The 22816-nt window shown below is 36.3% G+C and overlaps 3 protein-coding genes across 4 annotated transcripts; all 3 read left to right on the forward strand.

Annotated features, from left to right (window-relative positions):
- The first annotated feature begins 954 nt into the window (after nucleotides 1-954).
- On the forward strand, nucleotides 955-2138 carry zgc:92591 (uncharacterized protein LOC436997 homolog). Its single transcript, XM_059525043.1, has 2 exons — nucleotides 955-1259; nucleotides 1791-2138. The coding sequence occupies exons 1-2, from the start codon at nucleotides 1143-1145 to the stop codon at nucleotides 2025-2027; spliced, it is 354 nt and encodes a 117-aa protein (XP_059381026.1). The 5' UTR covers nucleotides 955-1142; the 3' UTR covers nucleotides 2028-2138.
- Nucleotides 2139-7399: 5261 nt separating this feature from the next.
- Nucleotides 7400-15666, forward strand: LOC132115767 (ankyrin repeat and SOCS box protein 10-like). Of its 2 annotated transcripts, none has more exons than XM_059524180.1 (5): nucleotides 7400-7830; nucleotides 10678-10945; nucleotides 11844-12348; nucleotides 15034-15147; nucleotides 15311-15666. In XM_059524180.1, the coding sequence occupies exons 1-5, from the start codon at nucleotides 7518-7520 to the stop codon at nucleotides 15494-15496; spliced, it is 1386 nt and encodes a 461-aa protein (XP_059380163.1). In that variant the 5' UTR covers nucleotides 7400-7517; the 3' UTR covers nucleotides 15497-15666. The 2 variants fall into 2 exon arrangements, with proteins under 2 accessions (XP_059380163.1, XP_059380162.1); XM_059524179.1 differs by lacking the exon at nucleotides 7400-7830 and adding an exon at nucleotides 8026-8370.
- Nucleotides 15667-19213: 3547 nt separating this feature from the next.
- LOC132115768 (homeobox protein GBX-1-like) lies at nucleotides 19214-22583 on the forward strand. Its single transcript, XM_059524181.1, has 2 exons — nucleotides 19214-19945; nucleotides 21292-22583. Exons 1-2 carry the CDS (start codon nucleotides 19510-19512, stop codon nucleotides 21804-21806), a joined length of 951 nt encoding a protein of 316 aa, XP_059380164.1. The 5' UTR covers nucleotides 19214-19509; the 3' UTR covers nucleotides 21807-22583.
- Nucleotides 22584-22816: the final 233 nt, after the last annotated feature.

Below are 22816 nucleotides of genomic sequence, written 5' to 3' on the forward strand. Positions count from 1 at the left end.
AAGGCAAGAAGATACGCGTCAAAACTTGTGGAATAAATACCACATTCACATGTCCCTTACACTTATCTTTCTTCCACTTTCTTTCAGCTTTCCTCCATTCCTGTCTTGAGGCACAAGTATCCTTGTTAAGCCAAGGTCGCAACCTTAACTTAGGTTTCTTAGTTTTAAATGGAGCAACTACATCCAAAACATTACCAAACAGAGTGTTAAAATAATTAAGTTGATCATCAATAGACATCTCTGAAAATGAAGACAAAGTAAGGCAAGCATCACTAAAAAATGCATCTTCGAAATGTTTAGATGTAGCAGAATTAACAGACCGGATTGAACAACCACAAGAATTAACATTAACCTTTGAAGTATTGAGTACAGTGTTAAACAATACTGGCTTATGATCTGATACACAGATTTCATCTATCTCTATATTACTGACAGAGAGACCTGCTGAAATCACCAAAACAAGAGTATGGCCTTGTTTATGAATAGCTTTGCAATGCAACTAAACAACACTTGATATCAAACTATGCTGTGGACTAGCTGTTTCTTTGAAATAAAATGCAAAACACCATAAAATATGAATTAATAAATTTAACAGCATTGTAACAATTTAAAAACATTATGTCACTAGGTTTCATGTTTAATTCATTAGTATCGGTCTTGAAAATTACAAATAAATCTTCATGTTTTGTAACAGTGTATAAAATTCGCCATCTAAGAATTTAATTAGTCAAAAATCAGTTGATTTAATTAATCAAATTGGAAATGTAAGTTCATAAGTCAAGCGAATTAATTATGCGATTTTGACAGTAGCCTCTGTAGTAGGGGATCTCTAATAAACCATAAACAAGAGGAAAAATAGCTAACAAAATGTTATCTGCGTATTTCTTGTCCTATAGTTAATAAATAAATAACTTTACAAATTAAGCAATGACACTTGCTGGATATCCTGAAGGCTGATCTGACTTCAGTTCGCCACGCCAGATTGAGTCCAGATGCTTTCCAATTAGTGGAAACTTCCGTACACGTCATAAATGGCTGATGAAGGCCTGCTGAAAACCTGCCAAGCGGCAAACACGTCATTGAGAGAACAAAACATAGCTCGGTGTTATTAATAGTAAAAAAAATAAAAATAATAATCCAGTATGTCCAATGAAGGAGCAAAGAAGAAAGGTAAAGTACCTGGGGACAAAAAACCGTCTAAACGGAAAGCAAAGAGGAGGGAAACTTATGCAGTGTATATCTACAAAGTTTTGAAGCAGGTGAGAAAGTTTTCATAAATAAAAAAGATGATCAAAGAACAATTACAAAACTGATTCCGAGTGTGAATTTCAAGTGGATGAAATGCGTTTGACGCCGCGTGTGATGCGACTGCGTTCGATTCGTGAATCATTTTTTTGAGTCGGATCTTTTCAATGTATCGATCGAACTGATTCAAGGAACCGGTCTGAAAGAATCATTCTGCCTGATCAGTCCAAGTGTTTGTCATTGTCAACAGAGACCCAGCTTTACTAATAAAATCTAGCCAAAAGACCTAAACCGCGGCTTAATTTCAACATTTTGCTCATGCAACGCACGAGCATAGAATGTAAAAAACGCGAGCCTATCAGAATCCCCATTTGTGACGGTCATGACGTAAGAATCGCTTGAGTGTGTGTGTGTGGTGTGGGGTTTTTTTTTTTTTTTTTTTTTTTTATCCACTTCAAATGTTGAATACTTTATATGACCATTTAAAACATACTGAATATGTGACTTTAATCATTATGTATGCGTGTCTATACGTTCCTCCATAGGTTCATCCCGACACTGGTATCTCCAGCAGGGCGATGAGCATCATGAACTCATTTGTTAACGATGTGTTCGAGCGCATCGCTACAGAGGCCTCACGGCTCGCTCACTATAACAAGCGGTCGACCATCACGAGCAGAGAGGTGCAGACCGCAGTCCGGCTGCTGCTGCCTGGAGAACTCGCCAAACACGCCGTGTCAGAGGGCACCAAGGCCGTCACCAAATACACCAGCTCCAAGTGATCACCTGTGAGCGGTCCAAGAGCCGGAGGAGCATTTCAGTTTAAAAAGTCCTGCATAAAATTGGCCATGTTTGCAATCACTCTTCAGTGTTAATAAATGCACACATAAAAATTCAGTGCAACTGTTCATTATCCTGAATTAGAAAACCAGTACAGAAAAACACCACAAAGAGGAGAATGTGATTGATTGACTATACCATATGTACAATGAATACCATTGTACTTCTATGGTATATGTCCACAAGCATGGAATCGCCATTTTGAGTTTTGTTAGTAAAATATGAACATTTTTAAAAATGTCCACCAGTGCTGTCACCATGGAGTTACTGAATTCAGTGAATACGTAATATATAATGTATACATGGAGTCTGAGTTTACATAAATTTTAGTTTAAGATTCCTGATTTCAAGTGTGTAATGAGGGTATGCTTGGTTTAAATGTGATTTAGTGACCAAGGAAAGTCTGAATTTCTGACTAAAGCTGCATTTTTGATCTACTAAGTTTATAGCATGCAGTTTGCAGTGTTTAATATCATGCAGATCAGGGCCCTCTGGGTCTGTGACCCTGCATTTACACCAAGTGATGTGCAGAAATCACTCTATAATGTGTTTTTGCCACTAGGTGGAGACATTGTAATACTATTGAGATTGGAGCACGAATACGTCAGTAATATTCACAGAATCTCATAACTTTTTCAGGAGGTAGTGAGTGAATTAGTCTCAGATTAGGATGGAATAGAGCAATACTTTCATATACCATGTGAGTATGTTTTCCACACTGGGTGAACTATTTGTATGAGCAAATTAATACAAATATGTTGAATCTCATGAATAAACAACCTATACAGCACAAATACAAAAGCAAACAATTAGATGTCTTTGTGTTTCAAACAAAAAACTAATCATGTTGACTGCAAATTAAATGCTTTTTAGAAACATATGTGATTCTTAGAAACAAAAATATATATCCTTAACAGAAAAAAAGTATATATATGTGTGTGTGTGTGTGTGTGTGTGTGTGTGTGCGCGTGTGTGTAACAGCTAAATTATATGTAGAGAAAAGATCTCAAATTACATTTCAAGCCATTCTGGTTTTATCTGTATGTATCAAAAATATGATATGTCCATACATTCATACAGCATTATTATATAATTTATTATAATGTACATTTGTGTGTGTATATATATATATATATATATATATTAAAATTTATGGCTTTTTGGTTGTTTTTTATAATTTTTTATTATACTTGTTTATTATTAACCAAATATATAGGAAATATGCAAGCTACTGTTCAAAACCAATCACACATGCCTAAGGTGTCTAGCAAATTGTAATTAATAACTTTTACATAAATGCGGACAAATTTTCAATTTTTGTGGAGTAATTGGATTTTCCAACATGACGCCCTGTGTCTATGAAGCTTATTTATGGACATGAAATGATATTTATAGTTAAAGACACAAAGCTCGGGTTTTGCACACCTTGCGTGAGATACATGCGTTTGAATAAGTAGCTTTAAATACAATTTTACTTTCATATTTAAAATGCTGAAATAATAACTTGTCCATTTTACAGTCTAGTAGCTGACCAATGAAGTATTTCACAGGGAAGCTTTGGTGAAAACAAATCATGCTTTGTCCTTCATTAATCAGGGAAGTCTGAGGAACACTGGGCCCCGACATGGTATTTCGTATTCCCAGCCCTCCCTCTCTGGCTCTGGCTCCTACCATAAGCCTTACTGATGATCTTATATATGCTAATGATGGCATGTCTATGGACATATTACAGCGAGGGTGATGGTGTCATTAATGACAATGTCTTAAGCGTTATCGTCATCATCACCATGTTCCCCTTGATCTTGTGGTTTCCTCATAGATCCCCATGCGCTCATTTCACTTCTGCACACACAATCTCTCTTTTTCTCTTTCCCTCTCCCTCTCCCTCTCTCTATTTTGGGTGGTATAAGCACATTACGGATGGGGACATTAGTAACTAATGCAGGCACTGGGCCCCGCATTGTTTTGGTGCACAAGTACATCATTAGAAAATGTTCTACTTGGCAGGGAAGCGTGTATTAACTCGGCTCGCAATAAAATGAGGTTGTGATCAATTGTTAAAGTTATCGAGAGCTATTAGGTTGAAATATGAACCTCTCAATTGCCATAATGAAGAGGGTGCCCGATCGTACACAATCAACAGAGCAACATACACTGTGCATTGCGGGTTCCGGGCGCTCGAAAGAACGACAGAAAGCAATTTTGCAGAAAGAGAATGCAAGCGCGTCGGCCTAACCTCATTACAAATTTCACCTCATTACTAAATTTCAATAATCTACTCAAAACGTTAGGACCAACCAGCTATAAAACTGAATTGCCAGCTTTTTTTGAGCAACGGGACAATGCGGCTATCATAAACGCCAGTCTCGTGAAGAATTACGTCTCATAATGCCAGCTAACTTTTGACGGCGGCGCCAACGTTGACTCACGATTTTGGCAAACTCGCTGCATAAATTAATTTTATATAATATTCTCTACTGAGGCATATTGATGAGTCTTAGCCTTGGAAATTCAATTAATCCCCCAAAGTTAATGTTTCGCAACTGAACACAGCCCAATCTTGAGGATAGCAAAAGAAGATGCAGTCTGGTACCACATTAAAGTTGCTGTAGTATTGATAGAGCAATCTTATTACAACTTGTATATCAGCCTACAGCACCTTCTTCTAGGATGATATAGGCTACAACAATTCAGAATAATGACTTTGTAAGTTATTTTAAAGATATTTTCGTATATATTCTCACTAAACAAGACCAATATTTGCTCATATTGCCACCCTAATTCACTACTGTTCAAAAGTTTGGGGTCAGTAACTTTTTTTAAACAAATTGATACTTTTAAGCAAGGATGCATTAAAATGATCATAAGTGGAATTAGAATGTTAGTAAAGATTTCTATTTAAAAAATGTTAAATAAACACTGTTCTTTTGAACTTTCTCATTCAAACAATGTTGAAAAAGTATCAGTTTCCATAAAAAAATAAAATAAAAATAGAAGCATATTAGAATGATTTCCAAGGGATAATGTGACTGGAGTAATTCAGCTTTTCCATCACAGAAATAAATTACATTTTATAATATATTAGAATAGAAATTAGTTATTTTAATGTGCAATAATATTTCACAATATTGCTGTTTTTACTGAATTTTTAAACACACAAATGCAGCCCTGGTAGTAAATCTTATCAACTTGTGTCTTTGAGTCATGAGTATTAGCTATCCCCATTGTTTCATGTTGACATGAGTCTTAAACAGTGAGGAACCACTAGGTTATTCTTTAAGAAACAGTTCATGGTCATTTATGAGTGAGAAGGACTAACTGTATTTGCAGCACTAGGACCACCTTCTCCACCGAAAGATTCAGGACTTCCTTGGAATTCAGCAAAAGTTCATCCAGGTTCCTCAAAACAGGATCATCATGATTGTCTGCAACATCATCTGCTGTAGGTAAGTGGCCAGATACTCCTGCATGAAGACCAGTGGATGTTTACTGTTCTGAACAAACCACAAACTAATACTCTTAAAGGCTTCTTGATGTTCTCCGATCTGTGTTTGCTTCATCAGAGTAGTTTTCTTCTCATCCCACCATTCTGGATTTTCGCATTCAAAGCTCGCAGCACTATTTAGACAGCATTCAAACAGCTCATAATCATGTTGGTTATTCCTCGAAAAATATTCATTGTTGTCAATTAGTTTCAACCAATTAGCTTGCATTTCTAATTCTTGGTCTGCTCTTTGTTCCTTTAAATTCATTAGTACCGTCTAGTGTTGCACGCCAAGTAGATGTTTCAGCAATGTATTCTTATGATTTTAACATGAGGCGCAGTGGTGATGGCAGTATTAAGTGGGAGATAATCAGCAGGAACTAATTGTCTAATTGCACTGATGAAGGTTACCATCATTAGCCTGTTCTGGAAGTCCGGTCCTCAGCAGCAAGCGGACCATCCTAACCCTACAGATGGCCTCACTGTTAAGCTCACGGCAGGACAAAATGACAGACATCTTCTATCCACGGGGAGCAAGACAAACGAGTGTGTGTCTGCGAACGTGCATATGTATATGCGTGTTGCGTGTGTGTTGTCCGCAGGGAGTAAGACGAACGAGTCGAGGGAGTGCTGATTCAATGCACTTCTTTCTTTTTCTTGCTTGAGAAAGTCCCTGCCTCCACAAAAATTGAATGTCCACCATTTGAGAAATGAATTCATGGAAGTCACTGTCTTTTTTCCCCATTAGTAAGTGTTTAGTTCAACGTTTTAAATAATTGCGTTACAAGGAATGATATTTAAAATACATTTGGGAGGCAATGGGGCGGGAAAGTGCCTACATGTTTTGCTGATGATACCCGGGCCATTTGGAAGACATCAAAGTAGTGAGGAGGTAGCCCAGATGCATATTATAAACTCATTATGTGTATCATTTAAAAGGATGTACTCCAGCAGCAAAACAATCTTCCCATTCTCTGCCTCGCCTGTAATGTGTGTTCGCAAAGTCGCAACTTTTTGATGCCTTCAGTCAATGTGACAGCTATTACTGCATTGCAAAATGGAATAAATGTCATTTATATTCTATTGGCAGGGTCATTATCATATGGATAAGACATTGCGAGTAAGTGTCTTTAGAAGAAACCAAAATCTTGAAATTTCTGGAAAAAAAAAAGAGATCGTCATTTAAGAATTATATTCGTAATTATTGCATTATGATACTTTTTTATGTTGAGGAAACATGCAAAGATAAACAGACGAGAGTCTGGAATGCATTTTAAATTCAAATTTAAAGTTCCTGATTTTGAATTGAACTGAGGTAGCAAACAAGATGGAGAATTGCAATTTGAATTTGAATGTAGAAATTAAGTGAAATTAAAAATAATTTAACTCATAAAAAATAAGGAAACATTAACCAGAAAAGCTACAAAGTTTTGAAAATTATTTAAAATGCTTTGAAGGTATAAAGGATAAATAGATTCTAACGCTGATTTGATAGTCCAATGAAAACAGTGACAATTATTAAATTCTTAATATTTCTGAAATAACTCTGACAGATAGGTTTAAATGCATTGCAAAAAATCAAATTAATCCAAATATTTTTAACGTCACTGACGTCATAATTCATGAATACATAATGTAATTATGAGTATATGAAGCACCTAATACAGTATATCAATCTGAAAAGTATCCATAAATGCTGTTATTAAATACTAGGAAGGTTTTCTGCAGAGCTGACCTGTTTTGATACAAACAGCAAGTCACTGTAGCTGTTATATCCCACCCATGTGACTCTGTAAAAATATTCCCGTTTGCACGTGGCCAAGTTCCTACTCAGCTATCAAAACAAGCCCAGAGAGCTGAAGCAGAAGGCCATTTAAAAGATCTCAGGCCTTTTAGTGACTCGACCAAAAGACTTCTAAGAAGCTAGTGTGAAGGCACAATCAGTTTTATGTCTAGAAGGAGTATCATGTATAAACCAAGCTCTCTGTGCTCTTTAGAGCAGGAAAGGCACCAGATGAGACTGGCTGCCCCAGTTCTCAGTGGCTACCTGCTGAGGAAAGAAGCCTGGGACAGGGGGACGTCTTCGAGGCAGACCATGGGAAACCCTCCAATGGTGTACCAGGACCCTGTTGTCCAAAATGCCCTGTACACTGGAAATGTACAAGCCGTGAAAGAAATCTTCGCAAAAGGCTTTCCTTCAGACCTAGTCATACAGCCTCAAGGAGGAGCCATGCGCTGGAGAGCTAATGGAAAAGTGAGCGGTAAGAACTCAAGTTGTTTGAGTTGAGTTTGACTGTGCATTTGTCTCCTAGAAATCCATTTCGACTGTCGTGATTACTTGAACTGATCTAGCCTCTCAGATCTAGTTGGCCAGACAGCATCAGATTTCTGGACGTTTCTAAAGGTCATGCCAGGCAGCCTTAAAATAGCCACTATATCTAAAAACAGGCAACAAACTAAGCAAATATATTCAGGGCAATCATCTACAACATTGTGCCCAGTCTTTAGACTAACCCAGGCAATCAAAGAAGAGGTTGGATTTGCACCTGCTCCTCACTTTACCTCACACATGGGGCCGAAGATTAAGTTTCGCAAACAAAAGAAATATCGCAGCGATGTAATCGCGACGGCTCAGGCATCAGGACTTATCCTCCAGTTCTGGAATGCACTTCTGGTCGGAGATGACCTCACTGTTATTAGTATCGTTGATGACCCAGAATATGCTTATCTCTTAGATGTCATATATGACACCAGCAACATAGAGGAGTGGAGGAACTTCAGGTTCAACTACAGAGGGCTAAGTATGTTACAGGGACAGAAATAATGTGAAATTATGTTAAGATTTCTTGCTACAAAATAGATGCTGCTTGTTCAGTTTACTTAATTAAAATGAGCTAAAGCAAAAGAATTGCTGTTTTATGACTAAATTTCATTGTGTTTAATTCATTAAAATACATAAAAATAAAGTTTGCTTAATTATTTTATGTAATGTACAGTAGTTGTGTTGTAACTACATTAATCATTTTTGTTGCATTAACTAAAACGGCATGTGTGGCTTTATAGGGATGTATTATATAAAAATTATTACTTATTTCTTTTAATTATTTTCCTTTGTATTATATTATTTTTTTTACTATAAAACATTTCTGTTAATTACAATAAATAAAAATAAACAACAGAAATGTTTAAAAATGTGACACTTATACTTGTTGGAAAGGAAAATGTTCTAATTTTCAATTAGTAACTTTATGTATTAAAATAACAAAACTGTATAACTATACACTCAAAAAAAGCTATGAAATTACAAAAAAAAAGAGGCCTTTCACACTGTTTAAAACTGATTTAATGTAATTTTGACCCTAGGTTTGACCTTAGATATATAGACAGACAGATAGACAGACAGACAGATATATAGACAGACAGATAGACAGATGGACAGATAGACAGACAGAAAGATATATAGACAGACAGATAGAAAGACAGACAGACAAATATATAGACAGACAGATAGATAGACGGACAGATAGACAGACAGACAGATAGACAGACAGAAAGATATATAGACAGACAGATAGACAGACAGACAGACAGACAGACAGGCAGACAGATATATAGACAGACAGACAGACAGACAGACAGGCAGGCAGATAGATAGATAGATAGATAGATAGATAGATAGATAGATAGATAGATAGATAGATAGATAGATAGATAGATAGATAGATAGATAGATAGATAGATAGATAGATAGATAGATAGATAGATAGATATATAGATATATAGATAGATTCTTATGCTCACCACAGCTGTATTCATTTGATCAAAAATACAGTAAAAACAGTAATATTGTGAAATATTATTAAAATTCTTTCTATGCATACTAATGTATTCCTGTGATGCAAAGCTTTAAAAAAATAATTCAAAATAAAACAACAGAACTTCTAAAACTTTAAATCTAGACCTTTCATGCGGTTTAAAACTGTTTCAATGTCATTTTTTGACCCCAGGTTTAGGCCATTTTTAACCAATCGTTAAGACTTAGTAACGTCTCACTTGTAATTTTGAATGCAGTTTAGCATATTTTAGACTTCCTGAGCAGGTTATTAAAAATTGTGATGCCAAATGTGTGTTTCTGGATTGTTATGTTGTTTAACCAGTGAGTGGCTGTCAATCATAAATTAGACAATGCAAACATCATTAAATATTTATTGCTTTGTGTCAGTGCAAAGACTTTTGTTCAGTTTCAAGTTCTGAGGAAAAATGTAATTCCCTGGAATGATGAAGAGTGTTTAAATTTTTTTTTTTTACTATGTTTCAAACTTCTGAAGTAGATAGAATGATAAGGCATCTTATTCGTATGAAAATAAGAATATTAAACTGGGGTGAAATCTCAAACCTGACTAAAATTAAGAACTAGCACAGAATATAGTACAAAATGGCAAGATTAAAATTGGTTAACAATTTGAAATGTGATTAATTTCCGTTCTCAAGGATCTTTCTTGTCATGCACATTTAGTTAATTACATCAATGTATACATTCCCATGCATGTACACAAGCACTCAAACTTTGTCACACTAGTACATCCTCATTTCCAGTATTTCCACGTCAGACTCACCTGCTGTCATAGTTATTTGTTCCCCTATGTGTTTCGGTTACACATAAATTGCTCTCTTCTTATTGCACCCTCCCCGACTGTGTCTTTGAGGTTGTCTTGGGGTCTTTTTATGAGTTTGTGTTTATGTTTGTTCCAATGAAACTTACTGATACTGACCACAAAAATGATAACTGCATAGGAGACAAATGCTACTGCACTTTGACTTTGAAATTATAGTCACACTGCATCCTGAATGATGAAAAACAACCACATAAGGTTTGGATATGGCTTAAAAAATATATTTCATTTAGAAAAATGTTAATAAATAAAAGGATACATTAAACTGCATATTTCTTCTGCTCATTGAATGCCATCCACATAAACTTAGCGAAAATATTAAAGCTGTCCAGGCCTGTTCATGATTTCCTGATTGAAAATGAAATAAAGCTTCAGACCAACTATAGTATTGAATATCTGAATCTTCAGATAATCTCATAAGTCTTCTTTTTTCAGGACTGTGGTCATTGACGTATGAACAAGAGCTGACCACGCCACTGCACATCACCGCTGGCCGGGGATTCATCGAATGTCTCAGGCATCTCCTGATGCGGGGCGCTCGAGTGGACCTGGCACCTGGGGGCACCACTGCCCTGCATGAGGCCTGTGAGGAGTGCCAGCCCGAGTGTGTCAAGCTGTTGCTGCAGCACGGAGCCAATCCCAACGCAACCAATGAAGACGGCCAGATGCCCCTGCACGTGTGCACTGAACTCGATTCACTTGAGTAAGTGCTTGTTCAGTTTACAGTAATTACAGGAAATCCTGTGGTGAATTCTGTGATTTCAAATGACTGTCAGATTGACACTTGAAATGAAGGTACGCTACTGAACAAAAGTTTGGAATTCATGTTTTTAAAAAAAAGGCTCTTGTGCTCAAAAAGGCTGCATTTATTTGATCAAAAACAGTTATATTGTGAAATATTATTACAGTTTTAAATAGCAGATTTCTATTTGAATATATATTTCACAATAAAAAAAGTTTCCGGTGATGTAAAGCTGAATTTTCAGCATCATTACTCCAGTCTCAGAAATCAGTAAAATATGCAATGAATAAAAACTGAAAACAGTTGTGCTGCATAATATTTTTGTGAAAAAACAGAATCCATTTTTTCAGGATTCTTTGATAAATAGAAAGTTCATTTCATATCAAAACTTTGACTGTTTTTGTTTAGTTTTTTACCCCATCTTTTACCCAATCTCACCCCATCGTACCCCAAACTTTTCAAATACAGTGTATTATTGTTTTCTGTAAAAAAAAAAAAAACAAAAAAAAAAAAACAAATGAAACAGCACAACGGTTTTCAACTGAAAAAAATAAGAAATGTTTCTTGAGTGCTTCAGTATATAAGTATACTGCTATCAGTATATAAGAATGATTTCTGAAGAATTATATGACACTAAAGACTGGAGTAATGATGCTGAAAATTCAGCTTTGCATCATGGATGCAGCCTTTGTGAGCATAAACGCTAAAAAATTATTTAAAAAAAAACAAAAAAACAATTATACCAGACTTTTGATCAGTAGTGTACTTGACTTTGTTGAGTAAGTAATATCCTACAAAATGTATATTGCTTATGCAGAATGTTATAGAGCCAGGCTGAAGTTCTTGACATGTTTTCCAGGTGTGCCAAACATCTACTAGCATTCGGTGCTTTGATCAGCGGTCAGAGCTTGGATGATAACGACACACCCCTTCATGTGGCGGCCCGCCATGGCCTTCCTGATCACATGGATCTCTACTTACGACACGGAGCTGCACTTAACCTACAAAACGACGAGGGAAACACAGCACTGAATGCCGCCTGCTCCCAGCCGCAGGACTGCAGATCTCTGGAGCGCTACAGCCGTGTTTGCCACATGCTGGTATCTGCTGGGGCAGACATACATATCAGTGATGTGGACAAGCAGACTCCACTGCACATGGCGTGTAAGAATGCCAGCCCTGACATGGTGGATCTGCTGCTGAAGTATAAAGCCTTGGTCAATGAAATGGATTATGGTGGCGACGCACCGATGCATAACATCCTGAAGGTGGTGGCCTACAAGACTGACCATGAGCCCGAGAGGATTGTACAGGCTCTTCTCAATTATGGATCCATCAGGGTGTGGCCTGGAGCTCTGCCCAAGGTCAGGATTGGACGAGAGCGCTTTCCATTCTAAGTCTCATTATATTCTTAAACCTAGTCAAGAAATTTCTAATGTTCCTTAAAAATTCTGAACCAGTCTTACTAGGAATAAAATCCTTATCTAATAGTCACATTCTTGCTGGATATACTGAAATGTTTTGTCGCACTTTTTTTAAGGTCCAATTCTCGCCAATAACAATAATAAAAATAATGACTTTTGCCTCAATAAACTCCTAATTTGCTGCATATTAATAGTTAGTACAGTAATTATTAAATTACAATTAGGGATGTAGAATATGGTCATGCAGAATTTGTGCTTTATAAGTACTAATAAACAGCCAGTCTGGTAATAATAGGCTTGCTACTAGTTAGTGGTCCCTATTCTAACGTGTCACTCATTTTTATATTTCTCATATATTTCTCTATATTTTTATCTTTAATGTTCTTTGTTTTATTCTTATTTTGACTATTTGTTTAATTATCTAATCAGGACTGTTCAGGACTGGTTCCAAATTATTTTAAAATTCTGTTTAAATTCTGATCTTTCAAAATACAGTACTGACAATAAAGTGTCCTGACAAACAAAACAAATCAAAACAAAGCAGCAACTCTTAATTTGCATTTGATTAATTGTCAACAAATAAGTTGCCTGTAAATTGCTAATTATGGTTATGCTGTGCATTGCTAGAATATGTTTTGCAGGTTTAGTATTAATTTTGCTGTTTTGGTAAAAAATAATAATAATTAAAAAAAAAAAACGTAAAAACTAAAACTTTTACTATCATATAAAGTAGGAATTTTAAATTATGTATGATTCAAAAAGTACATTTAAGTACATTTATTATTACCTCGGTAGCACTTTATTTTACAGTCCTGTTCCCCATGTACATACTATGTACTTATTATAGTAATTACAATAACTATGTAATAACTAGGTACTAAACCTGAACCTACCCCTAAACCTAACCCTACCCCATGTAGTTACCTTGTATTACCAGAACTTTCTTAGATAAATACACTGTAAGTACACTATAAATACATGTAAGTACACGTACTGTAAAATAAAGTGCAACCATTACCTCACTGGGTGCCGCCATATTTTTGTGATATCATACTCCATGTTTGAAGTTTTTTTTCCAAGTTGGAAGTAAATTCCCATTTGTCGAAATGAATGGAATGCAGCATGAAACCTAGAGAAAGAGTCCAGTGATGACTGGTAAAGTAGATGTCAGTGTACAGACATTTTAAATAATGAAATAGATTTGTGTATGAACACAGCTGATAACAGCAAAAACATTAAAGTTCACCCAGAAATTAAAATGGTCATCATTTACTCACTTTCATATCATTTCCAAACCATGTATTACTTATTTCATTCTGTGGAACACAAAATAATATATTTGAAATGTATAAATAAATGTATACAAATATTTTTTAAATAATAGTCTATACAATGAATCAATGTTGTTTGCACCCTAGATTGACTTCCAAAATATCTACTTTTATGTTCCACAAAAGAAAGAAAGTCATGGAATGACATGAGAGTGGGTAAATTATGATTTTTTTTTTTTTTTTTGCTTGAAATATATCTTTTAAGAACAAATTGAACTGCATACTAACCTTTCTGCCATTTGTAAGGAACGAACCCACATTTCAAGAAGGCATCCTTCTGTAATCTGTAAATTACAGTTTTCTTTAGCACAGATATTTATCCTATTGAACTAATATATAGAAATAAATGAACTCAAAACCATCATTAAAGTTCACCGCAAGCAGCATATGATTCTTTGTTTGTCACAAATACAGAAATAATTACTTTCAGATGGATTCAGTTCTGTCTTTCAAAAGCGCACAGTTAAAAACACTTGATACCACGCATCCAACGAGTCCCACTTGTGCCAAATAAATTGCCTGAGTCTTAACGAGGCAAATGTTAATAGGAGATTAATTAGCAGTAATTGCAGAAATTCCCCACAATCCCCCAGAGGGAGGCCCAATCTGTTCATCAGCCCAAGTAGTTAATTATTCCATGTAATGTTCTCCCAAAAATACAACTTTCCACCTTTGACCTCCACAACACAGGTGGGGCTGTTGCACCAGGTGGAAACTGACAAAAAGCTGCTCAGCTATGACCAGCTTCCCTCAACTGTGGATAGCGGTTCTTTATCATTTTAGTTATTATTAGCAAAATAAGATCTGATTCACAGCATAATCGGTTGCTGAAGAACATTGAATTTGGATCTGTTTTCAGAGATTAACTAGATTTGTTTCCTACTTGATTTCACTTTAATGATATTTTTATTTACCAATAAGGATGCATTAAATTGATTAAAAGTGGCAATAGAGACAAAATGTTACAAAAGATTTCTGTTACAAACACATGCTGCTCTTTTGAACTTTCCATTCATCAGAGAATCCTCTGCAGCAATTCAGTATATTAGAATGGTTTCTGAAATATCATGTGACACTGAAGACTGGAGTAATGATGCTAAAAAACAGCTTTGCATTAGAATACATTTTAAAATATTTAATTCATATATTTAAAAATATATTTTATTTTTTAAATATAAAACCACTATAAACAAGAATAAAAAAGACTAGATTCTTATTTGATATAGTTTCATTTCCCAGTTTGTTTGTGTTTTCTTGTAATATGATGGCTTTATTTTGTAATATATCTGCTCAGGTGTTGAAATATTGCTGCACATCTCCAAGAACAATAGAGGTGCTCTTCAACGCATACGACCGCCTCAAAATCACAGAAGCCTGGGTAGAATCTGTACCTCCTGAGGTGTTTCAGGTAAGAAAATGTCAACCTTTTGACTTTTTTTATATATAATGTGATAAATATTTGAGTAAATGCTAAAAAGCTATTTTTATTAAAATAAAAATCATTAAAAAAACTCAAAATATTCTTCTCACAATACCACATAATATATATTAAGTATATTGTTTTTGCACAGAAACACCGGGAATTCTACGAATCTCTGTTTGCACTGATGCAGACTCCTCGATCTCTACAGCATCTGGCTCGTCACAGACTCCGAACATTTCTACAAGGTCGCTTGCACAACGTGGTCCCTAAACTGGGTCTACCAACCTTTCTTAAAAATTACCTAATGCTGGCATTCAGAGACTATATGCACTGACAAAGACCACAAACCTGACCCTACATAAACTATAAGCATGCAGAGTTTTGCTTTATTCTGTGTGATTCTGATTTGATTTGTGTTGGAAAACTGTCCTGTCTTTACCAAAGATGATATAATCAGGTGGCAGTTTTATAGGGAATCAATAAATGGTGGTGATGCTTATAATGCCAATCTGTGAGTGAGACTTTCATTGTAAAATGTGTTTTATTATTACTGAAATCTATCATAATGCATTTGGAAAGAGGATAAAATGATGTTTACAAAAAATAAAACAGGAGGAGGAGGAGGATGCATAAGGTCTGTATATAAAGTTCATAAAGCCTATCCAGTGCAACACATATTACATTAACCACCACACTGGGGCGCCATGGAGCTCAAGTGGAATCTGAATTTGAAAGTTCTCAATCAAATCACTCATAGGATTTCATGCAAAATTGGAAAATGGAAAATATTTAAAAGTAACATTCTGAATGCTTTAACGTTTTCATTTTCTTGTAAAATGAAATGTTTAAAATGTATTTTTTACTAATGTAACAAATTAATTTGAGCTAATTTACTAATGTATCAATGTATGCACTACATTCAAATAATACTGATTAGTGGGCTAGCTACAAATGCATTTAAGTATTTTTCAGTAAATATGTTCAAACACTGATTTAAATTATATAAAAAGATAAAAAGCATTCTTCACGAAGGCAATGTTCGATTGTTCTATTGTATTTTATCAAATTGTCAATTTTAAAGTGCTTGGTTTGACTGATTTGCTTATCTACACTGAGGTTTTCCTTACATTTTCTCATTATCCTTTTTCACGCCATAATTTATATTAACAGAGGACAAAAGAAAAGCTTGCTGAAACATTACAATTCAGTGATTTGACATTCATATTCAACATTCGTAAGGTCATGGTTGGACAAGAAGGTATCCGTTGCAAAAGGGGTTTGTCTCTGTCAGTGAATGCTGATTTAGACGTAGAAGACTATTTAGATCATGAGATTTATATGGATTAATATGAAAGCTACTGATTACATTATTTTCAAACTGTTAAGCTCCACAAGTATGCATCACGTCCATTTTTGTTACAAGCTATTATCAACTCTAAGAAAAGGAGCGACATCCTCTAGCCACTCAGAGATATGTGGACATATTATGTGACTATGATTATGTCATGAAGAAGCATGCAGTTGAATGGTAACCAGAAGTAAAGGCGGAGCGCAGAATAATGGGGGACAATGTAAGGGCCTCAAGTGTTTAATGATCCTGTCATCTTAAAAAACTGCAATACTATGCAATGGACATATAAGTAAAAGGATTTACCACAACAAATTATGAATAATAATAATTGTGGTTGAATTGTATTAACATATTTATTAATAATGATACTTATTATTATTATTATCAGGTTGGATGCTGGTGAAGTGCACCTTTGACATTTTATTATTCAAATGTCAACTTTATGCATATTCTGATCTGGTGTCCTAATATTCCTGTATTATCCTCACACACAGATCACTGCAATCACAGCATATTTTAGCAATAAAAAATGTTTTTCCCTATAACGCTGCACTATTCGGATACAAAGCTATTAATTGCGCGTCAAAGATAAAGCTTTGGTTTGTGATTTCTGTCTTCATGTCTAGTAGTAACATATAGCGAAGAACAAAGGTTATTCGCAATTGTCTGCGAGCAGATCTTTGATAAAAGTCTCATATAAGATGACCAGGAGGAGGGGGCCTCTGATTGTATCCCATTCAGTAGCGTGAGAGAGAGAGAGGGAGAGAGGGAGAGAGAACGCTGTCTGGTTTCAATAGATCAAAGAGCACTGCTCCTGAATGGAGTCATTTGCAATTATAAGAATAATTAGCATCTGTGGGTCCTCCATCGCTAATCAGAGTCGGAGGTGATGTGTTTATGTCCTCGCGCAATCAGACGGCCAGTTGGAGAGCTCGCGCCCCGCAGGACTCAATAGCGCCTAATCATCATCAGAAGTGAATTGGCATTTAAACGGTAAAATGATCTCCGATTAAATTAATGCTTAGCGGGGAAAGAGAAACCGCTCAGAGGGTACAATTTTAGACTCCTTTTCTTTGTTTTTTCTTTTATTATTTTTCTTCTAAAATCGAAATTAGATTCTCAACCATTAACGGAAAGAATTGGTTACTTTTTCTCTTAAAGTCTGGCCCTTCTTAATTTTCTGTGTAACGTTACTTAACATCTTGTCAAATTATCTGTAATTTTCAACCAAAGATCTTTCCTCTAAATATCTGAAGCTCTTTTTTGTGTGGATCTTTAAAAATACATTAAAATTGATTTCCTACAATGACTTGAACATCTGTTATGATAAACACGTTTTCGATTTATGAACTGCAGTCATTTTGATACGATCCAGAGCTTGAAAAAATAAAAATGTCTCTTTAAAAGGCTGAATTACGATAGGACTAACTTACTTGAACCCCCAGGGGGTCAATGTAAATTTCAAAAATACATTTTTAAATAAAAAGACAAGTTTTGTTGAGGTCCAATGAAAAAACTTATTGATATTCATGAATTATTCGGTGACTTTCAGGGAATCTCTTTCAGTAATTTACTAACGTTATATGTAATCTGTTGACAACGTCTACGGATTTAATCGGTCTTTTTGCCTCCCTACATCCCAAACATGGTGCAAGCCATCTAAACAAAACTTTTTTTGTTATATACTTTCAATATACATACAAAATATTGAACAAAGTGATACAAAATGACAGTTGGCCTACTTGTTTTGTCGAAGTTCCGCCTGGGTCACAACGGAAAGCGCTCGCGCTGCCTTCTGTTGCTATGGTTACCCCCTCAGGCAAACGCAATAGCGTTTTTCGCGCTGCTGCTGAACTTCTGTAGTGACTGAAACGTTATTTGAAAACGCGTTTGAAATGTATACAGTTCACATTTCCACACAAATGTATAGGATACTTTACATTTCACATCCCAGAACCCCCCCACCCCCGTTTGTTTTGACCACTTTAGGGAGGTTCAAAATGTAATTAGGAGGATCAGGCCCTCCCAAAATTCGCACCCTATTCGTGACTTTAAAAAATCATATGTAGGCTATATAAAAAAAGTTATTTTGACAAAAATGTATAAAGTTGTATATACACTTTTTTTTGAAAGGTTAAACTAATAGCCTAGCTAGTCTATATAAAATTGATTTTCCAAAAACTCGATATGTTTGTTCAACTAAATGTAGACATTTCTTATTTTTATCATCTAGAAAACCCATCTATAAACAGATATAGATATTTATAGCCATATTTTGTAATTTCCTCCCAATTTTATCAGGAGTTCACACAGATCTCTTCAAACGTCATTTCATCAGTGAAATTTCTCTCTTGGGGATAATTGTCGGCCAGATTCACTCTTTCTCCCAACAGAATAGAAAAGAGTCTCTCTCACAAGAGGGCCAAACATCTGCCTCTCCGCCCTCACGACTCGATGCCATCGGCCTCTGAAAGAATCAACAAAAGAACCGTTGTTATATATCTTCCCTTGAATACAAAGTAATTACTTATCATCAATCAAAATTAATAATAGTTGATTGGGTTGGTGTGGTCAGCGCAGTCGCTTTCCAGAGGAGGGGACTTGACCCACTGGGAAACTACCCCCCTTCTCTCTAGGCGGCCTAAAAAGTCAGGGACTGAATAAGGAAATGAAGCGTAATTTGAGGAAGATGGATGAGTCTCCAGGGCAACTCCCCTTTCTATCCTCTTGTATTGATGATAACCGAGAGAAAGAGAGAGAGAGAGCGCGCGAGAGAGGGTGAGAGAGAGGGCTGTGCGTGTGTGTTTATGTCTCAGTATGTGACAAACAGAGGCTGAGACACTGAGAGCTCCAGACAAAAAAACGCATCAGGTCTCAGTCAGTTGGACGGCGAGGACCCTACAGCACCATCAGGATAACCGTGGACCACATTCGGGTGATTTGTCTCAGAAGGCAAGTGCACGGGATTTATACGAGCAGCCCGCGCGCAGTTCACCATGCAGAGACCGAGCGGTCCAGGCACGGCGTTTTCCATTGATTCTTTGATTGGCACTCCACAGCCCCGGCCGGGCCACCTGCTCTACACGGGCTACCCGATGTTTATGCCGTACCGACCGCTTATGATTCCACAAGCCCTGTCTCATTCGTCATTACCGTCGGGCATCCCTCCCTTGGCACCGTTGGCATCGTTCGCGGGGCGCCTGACCAACACTTTTTGCGCGGGGCTGGGACCGGGAATGCCCTCCATGGTGGCGCTCACCACCACCCTGCCCAGTTTCTCGGACCCTCCAGATAGTTTCTATCCCCCGCAGGAGATGCCGGGACCCCGGTTAGGCGCGGACGGGACGGGGATGAACCGGCAGGAGAGCCCGCATGACGAACTCAAGGGCTCTGAACTCCTCAATTTCACGGAAACTTTTCAGGCGGTTGCAGGTGAGCACCAGACACGAATTCTCACTTTGACAAGTGGTTTAATTACGAGCGCAATAGGTTCGAACTGCACTTATTCAAAATAAACGTTCTGTTTAGAACCCAAAGGGTTTTACGGGCTGACTCCGAAAGTTCCACAACAAACTTATTCTCTAGTTTTTTTAGGAAACTGCAACTGTTGAGTTAGATATAAACCCATACATAAACCAATATGCAAAGTAAAATAACTTTTAATGTAAATGTAAAACGATTATATATATATTATATAAGTAGTTTTTGATAAGAATGATGCGCTTTTGGTGAACATAAAGTTCATAATATGTGGAACTCCTTAAAAACCTTATGTGTGAACTTTAAGATGGTTGTAGCCTACATTCAGTAACAAATGTCATGCCACTTTGAAAAAAGGCAATGGCCTTTGAATGAAAATTCACCAACGTTGTTTAAAATAGTCGTTTTGTGTGTTGGAATAACAGTGCATTTTATCATCTGTTATTGTTCTTATGGAGTTCATTGAATTATCGAAAGACAAATGAACACATCAGAGCTTGAAAACTTCTATTGTCATTTGACTTTTATTCAGGTGGCACAGGCCTTCACTCCTGTCACTGGAGAGTTTCGAAACAATGCTAAAAAAAACTATTTGGGTTTTAAGAATAATATTTTGTGATATTTCTAAATAATTCCTGCAGTATTAGATATTTTAAAGAGCAGATTGAATCACAAAGCAAACGATAGGCTATAAACAAAAGCAATTATTCTGTAGTTTCAGCACAGTGTTTTATTATTTCATAACTATTATAAAATATATATTTTCCCCATCAAACATGCTACAAAAGCCTATTGTCATTTCTACTAGAGCTTTCGAGTTTAAACACCACATTTGAAAACATTCGTCATCGAAAACATGCAATGAACTCGCAGGTTGACGCTTTACAGTTATAAATGTAAAAGTCAGTTTTAGAATTGTAAGATTAAATTACGTTTTTTTTTAGGATATTTATGGAATAATGTCTATAGAATCAAGCTGAAATCAAACAATAAATAGCCTAGTTAATGTTCTAGTGCACTTATTTTTTAATCTTGTTAGAGAATTTGACGAATTATTATTTATTTATTATTTATTATTTCTATTTCTTTCTCTCTCTCTCTCTCTCTCTTTTTTTGATATAGCCCAATTATTTCGAGGATGTCAAAAAGGACTTTTCACAATGTAGCCTAACTATTAGTTAAACTTCGATTTTAGAGGGTCGAAATGTTTCACATAAATCCCACTTTTGTCTTTTGAACTGCACAAATTTGTGTGGAATATTTGTAATGATTAATGTCTTCATTTTCATTCTTTTCAGGCGAGACCAAACTCTATAGTTCAGATGATGAGAAACTGGACCTAAAATCAGCGGAGGCCGCGTGCAGTGACAGGGAGGACAGTTCAGCCGACAGCGAGAACGAAAGCTTCTCCGACGGGAACACCTGCGCTTCAGCGTCCCAGAAAAGTAAACTCAAAGGCGGCTCACAGGACGCGTTACCGCCGGGCAGCTCGGCGGGAAAGAGCCGGAGGAGGAGGACTGCTTTCACTAGCGAACAGCTGCTGGAACTCGAGAAGGAGTTTCACTGCAAGAAGTATCTGTCCCTCACCGAGCGCTCTCAGATCGCGCACGCGCTCAAACTCAGCGAGGTCCAGGTCAAAATCTGGTTCCAGAACCGCAGGGCCAAATGGAAACGCATCAAAGCCGGGAACGTCAACAACAGATCCGGGGAGCCCGTCAGGAACCCCAAAATCGTGGTGCCCATTCCCGTGCATGTCAACAGGTTCACGGTGCGGAGTCAACATCAACAGATCGAACCGGGCAGCAGGCCATGAACTCCTCAATGAAAATGACCCTGAACTCACCAAACGAACATTTACATGACCCACGTTCCCACAGGTCAGGGGTCACACACTACAGATGCATGAAGCACACCTAAAAGGAGACAATTCTTGTATCTAGAAGGATATTCAGTGACTTTTAGGTAACACTTTGTCGACTTTCATCAATTAAAAATACATGTCCTGTTAAATGCTTAATGGGTTTAGGCTATATATAGCCTCCATTCAATTCTGAATAGCCTATATGAATCAAAGTTTATGATATTTAAACGTAGGCTAACACATGACCTGTTAAGCATTTAACAGTTATTTTAAGGTGTTATCGACTTTTATATCTGTTCAATATCGACATTACGTTCAGGTTTGTTCTTTTCCTTCTCTCCTCTAAAATGTCTTTATTTTTAATTTATTATTTGGTACATTTGTAAATATTAAATGTGTCCATGCGACACAAATGTGCACTATACCAGACTGTAAAGAGACATTTTCTTTTTTAATAAGTATTTATAAGTTGCTGTCCAGTGAGTTTTTGCATGTTGTCATTTGTTGTCTTATTTTCCCGTATGATTTTTAACGGGAAGTTCTCGTTGTTTCGACCATTTTTGCATGTGCTCTTAAAGCATTTCTGTCCCTTAGAGGCGGAATCTCCACCAAGTTCTTTGTGAAAAAAAAGCCGGTGATGGAAATAAATAAGCTCAAGAACACAATGACAGAGTGATATATTCCCATCGACGTCACAATAAATTTGCAATATGGTTGCAAAAAACTGTTCAGAGTTGCATGTTGGTTCTTCTTAAATGCTGTTTTAGTTTTTGTCTTCTTTGCGAACGAATTAATTAATTACTGGTCAAGTCATTGACTCACTCTTATATATTTTATACCAAACATTATCCTGAAGTGTCTACTGGCAATTATTTATTGGCAACTATTTGATAACTTTTATTTGTTTATTTATTTATTTACTCGTCCTTAAAATAAATGTAATTTAACTACAAAGTCCATTT

Source organism: Carassius carassius, chromosome 35 (assembly GCF_963082965.1).
Source record: "Carassius carassius chromosome 35, fCarCar2.1, whole genome shotgun sequence".
Classification (NCBI taxonomy): Eukaryota; Metazoa; Chordata; class Actinopteri; order Cypriniformes; family Cyprinidae; genus Carassius; species Carassius carassius.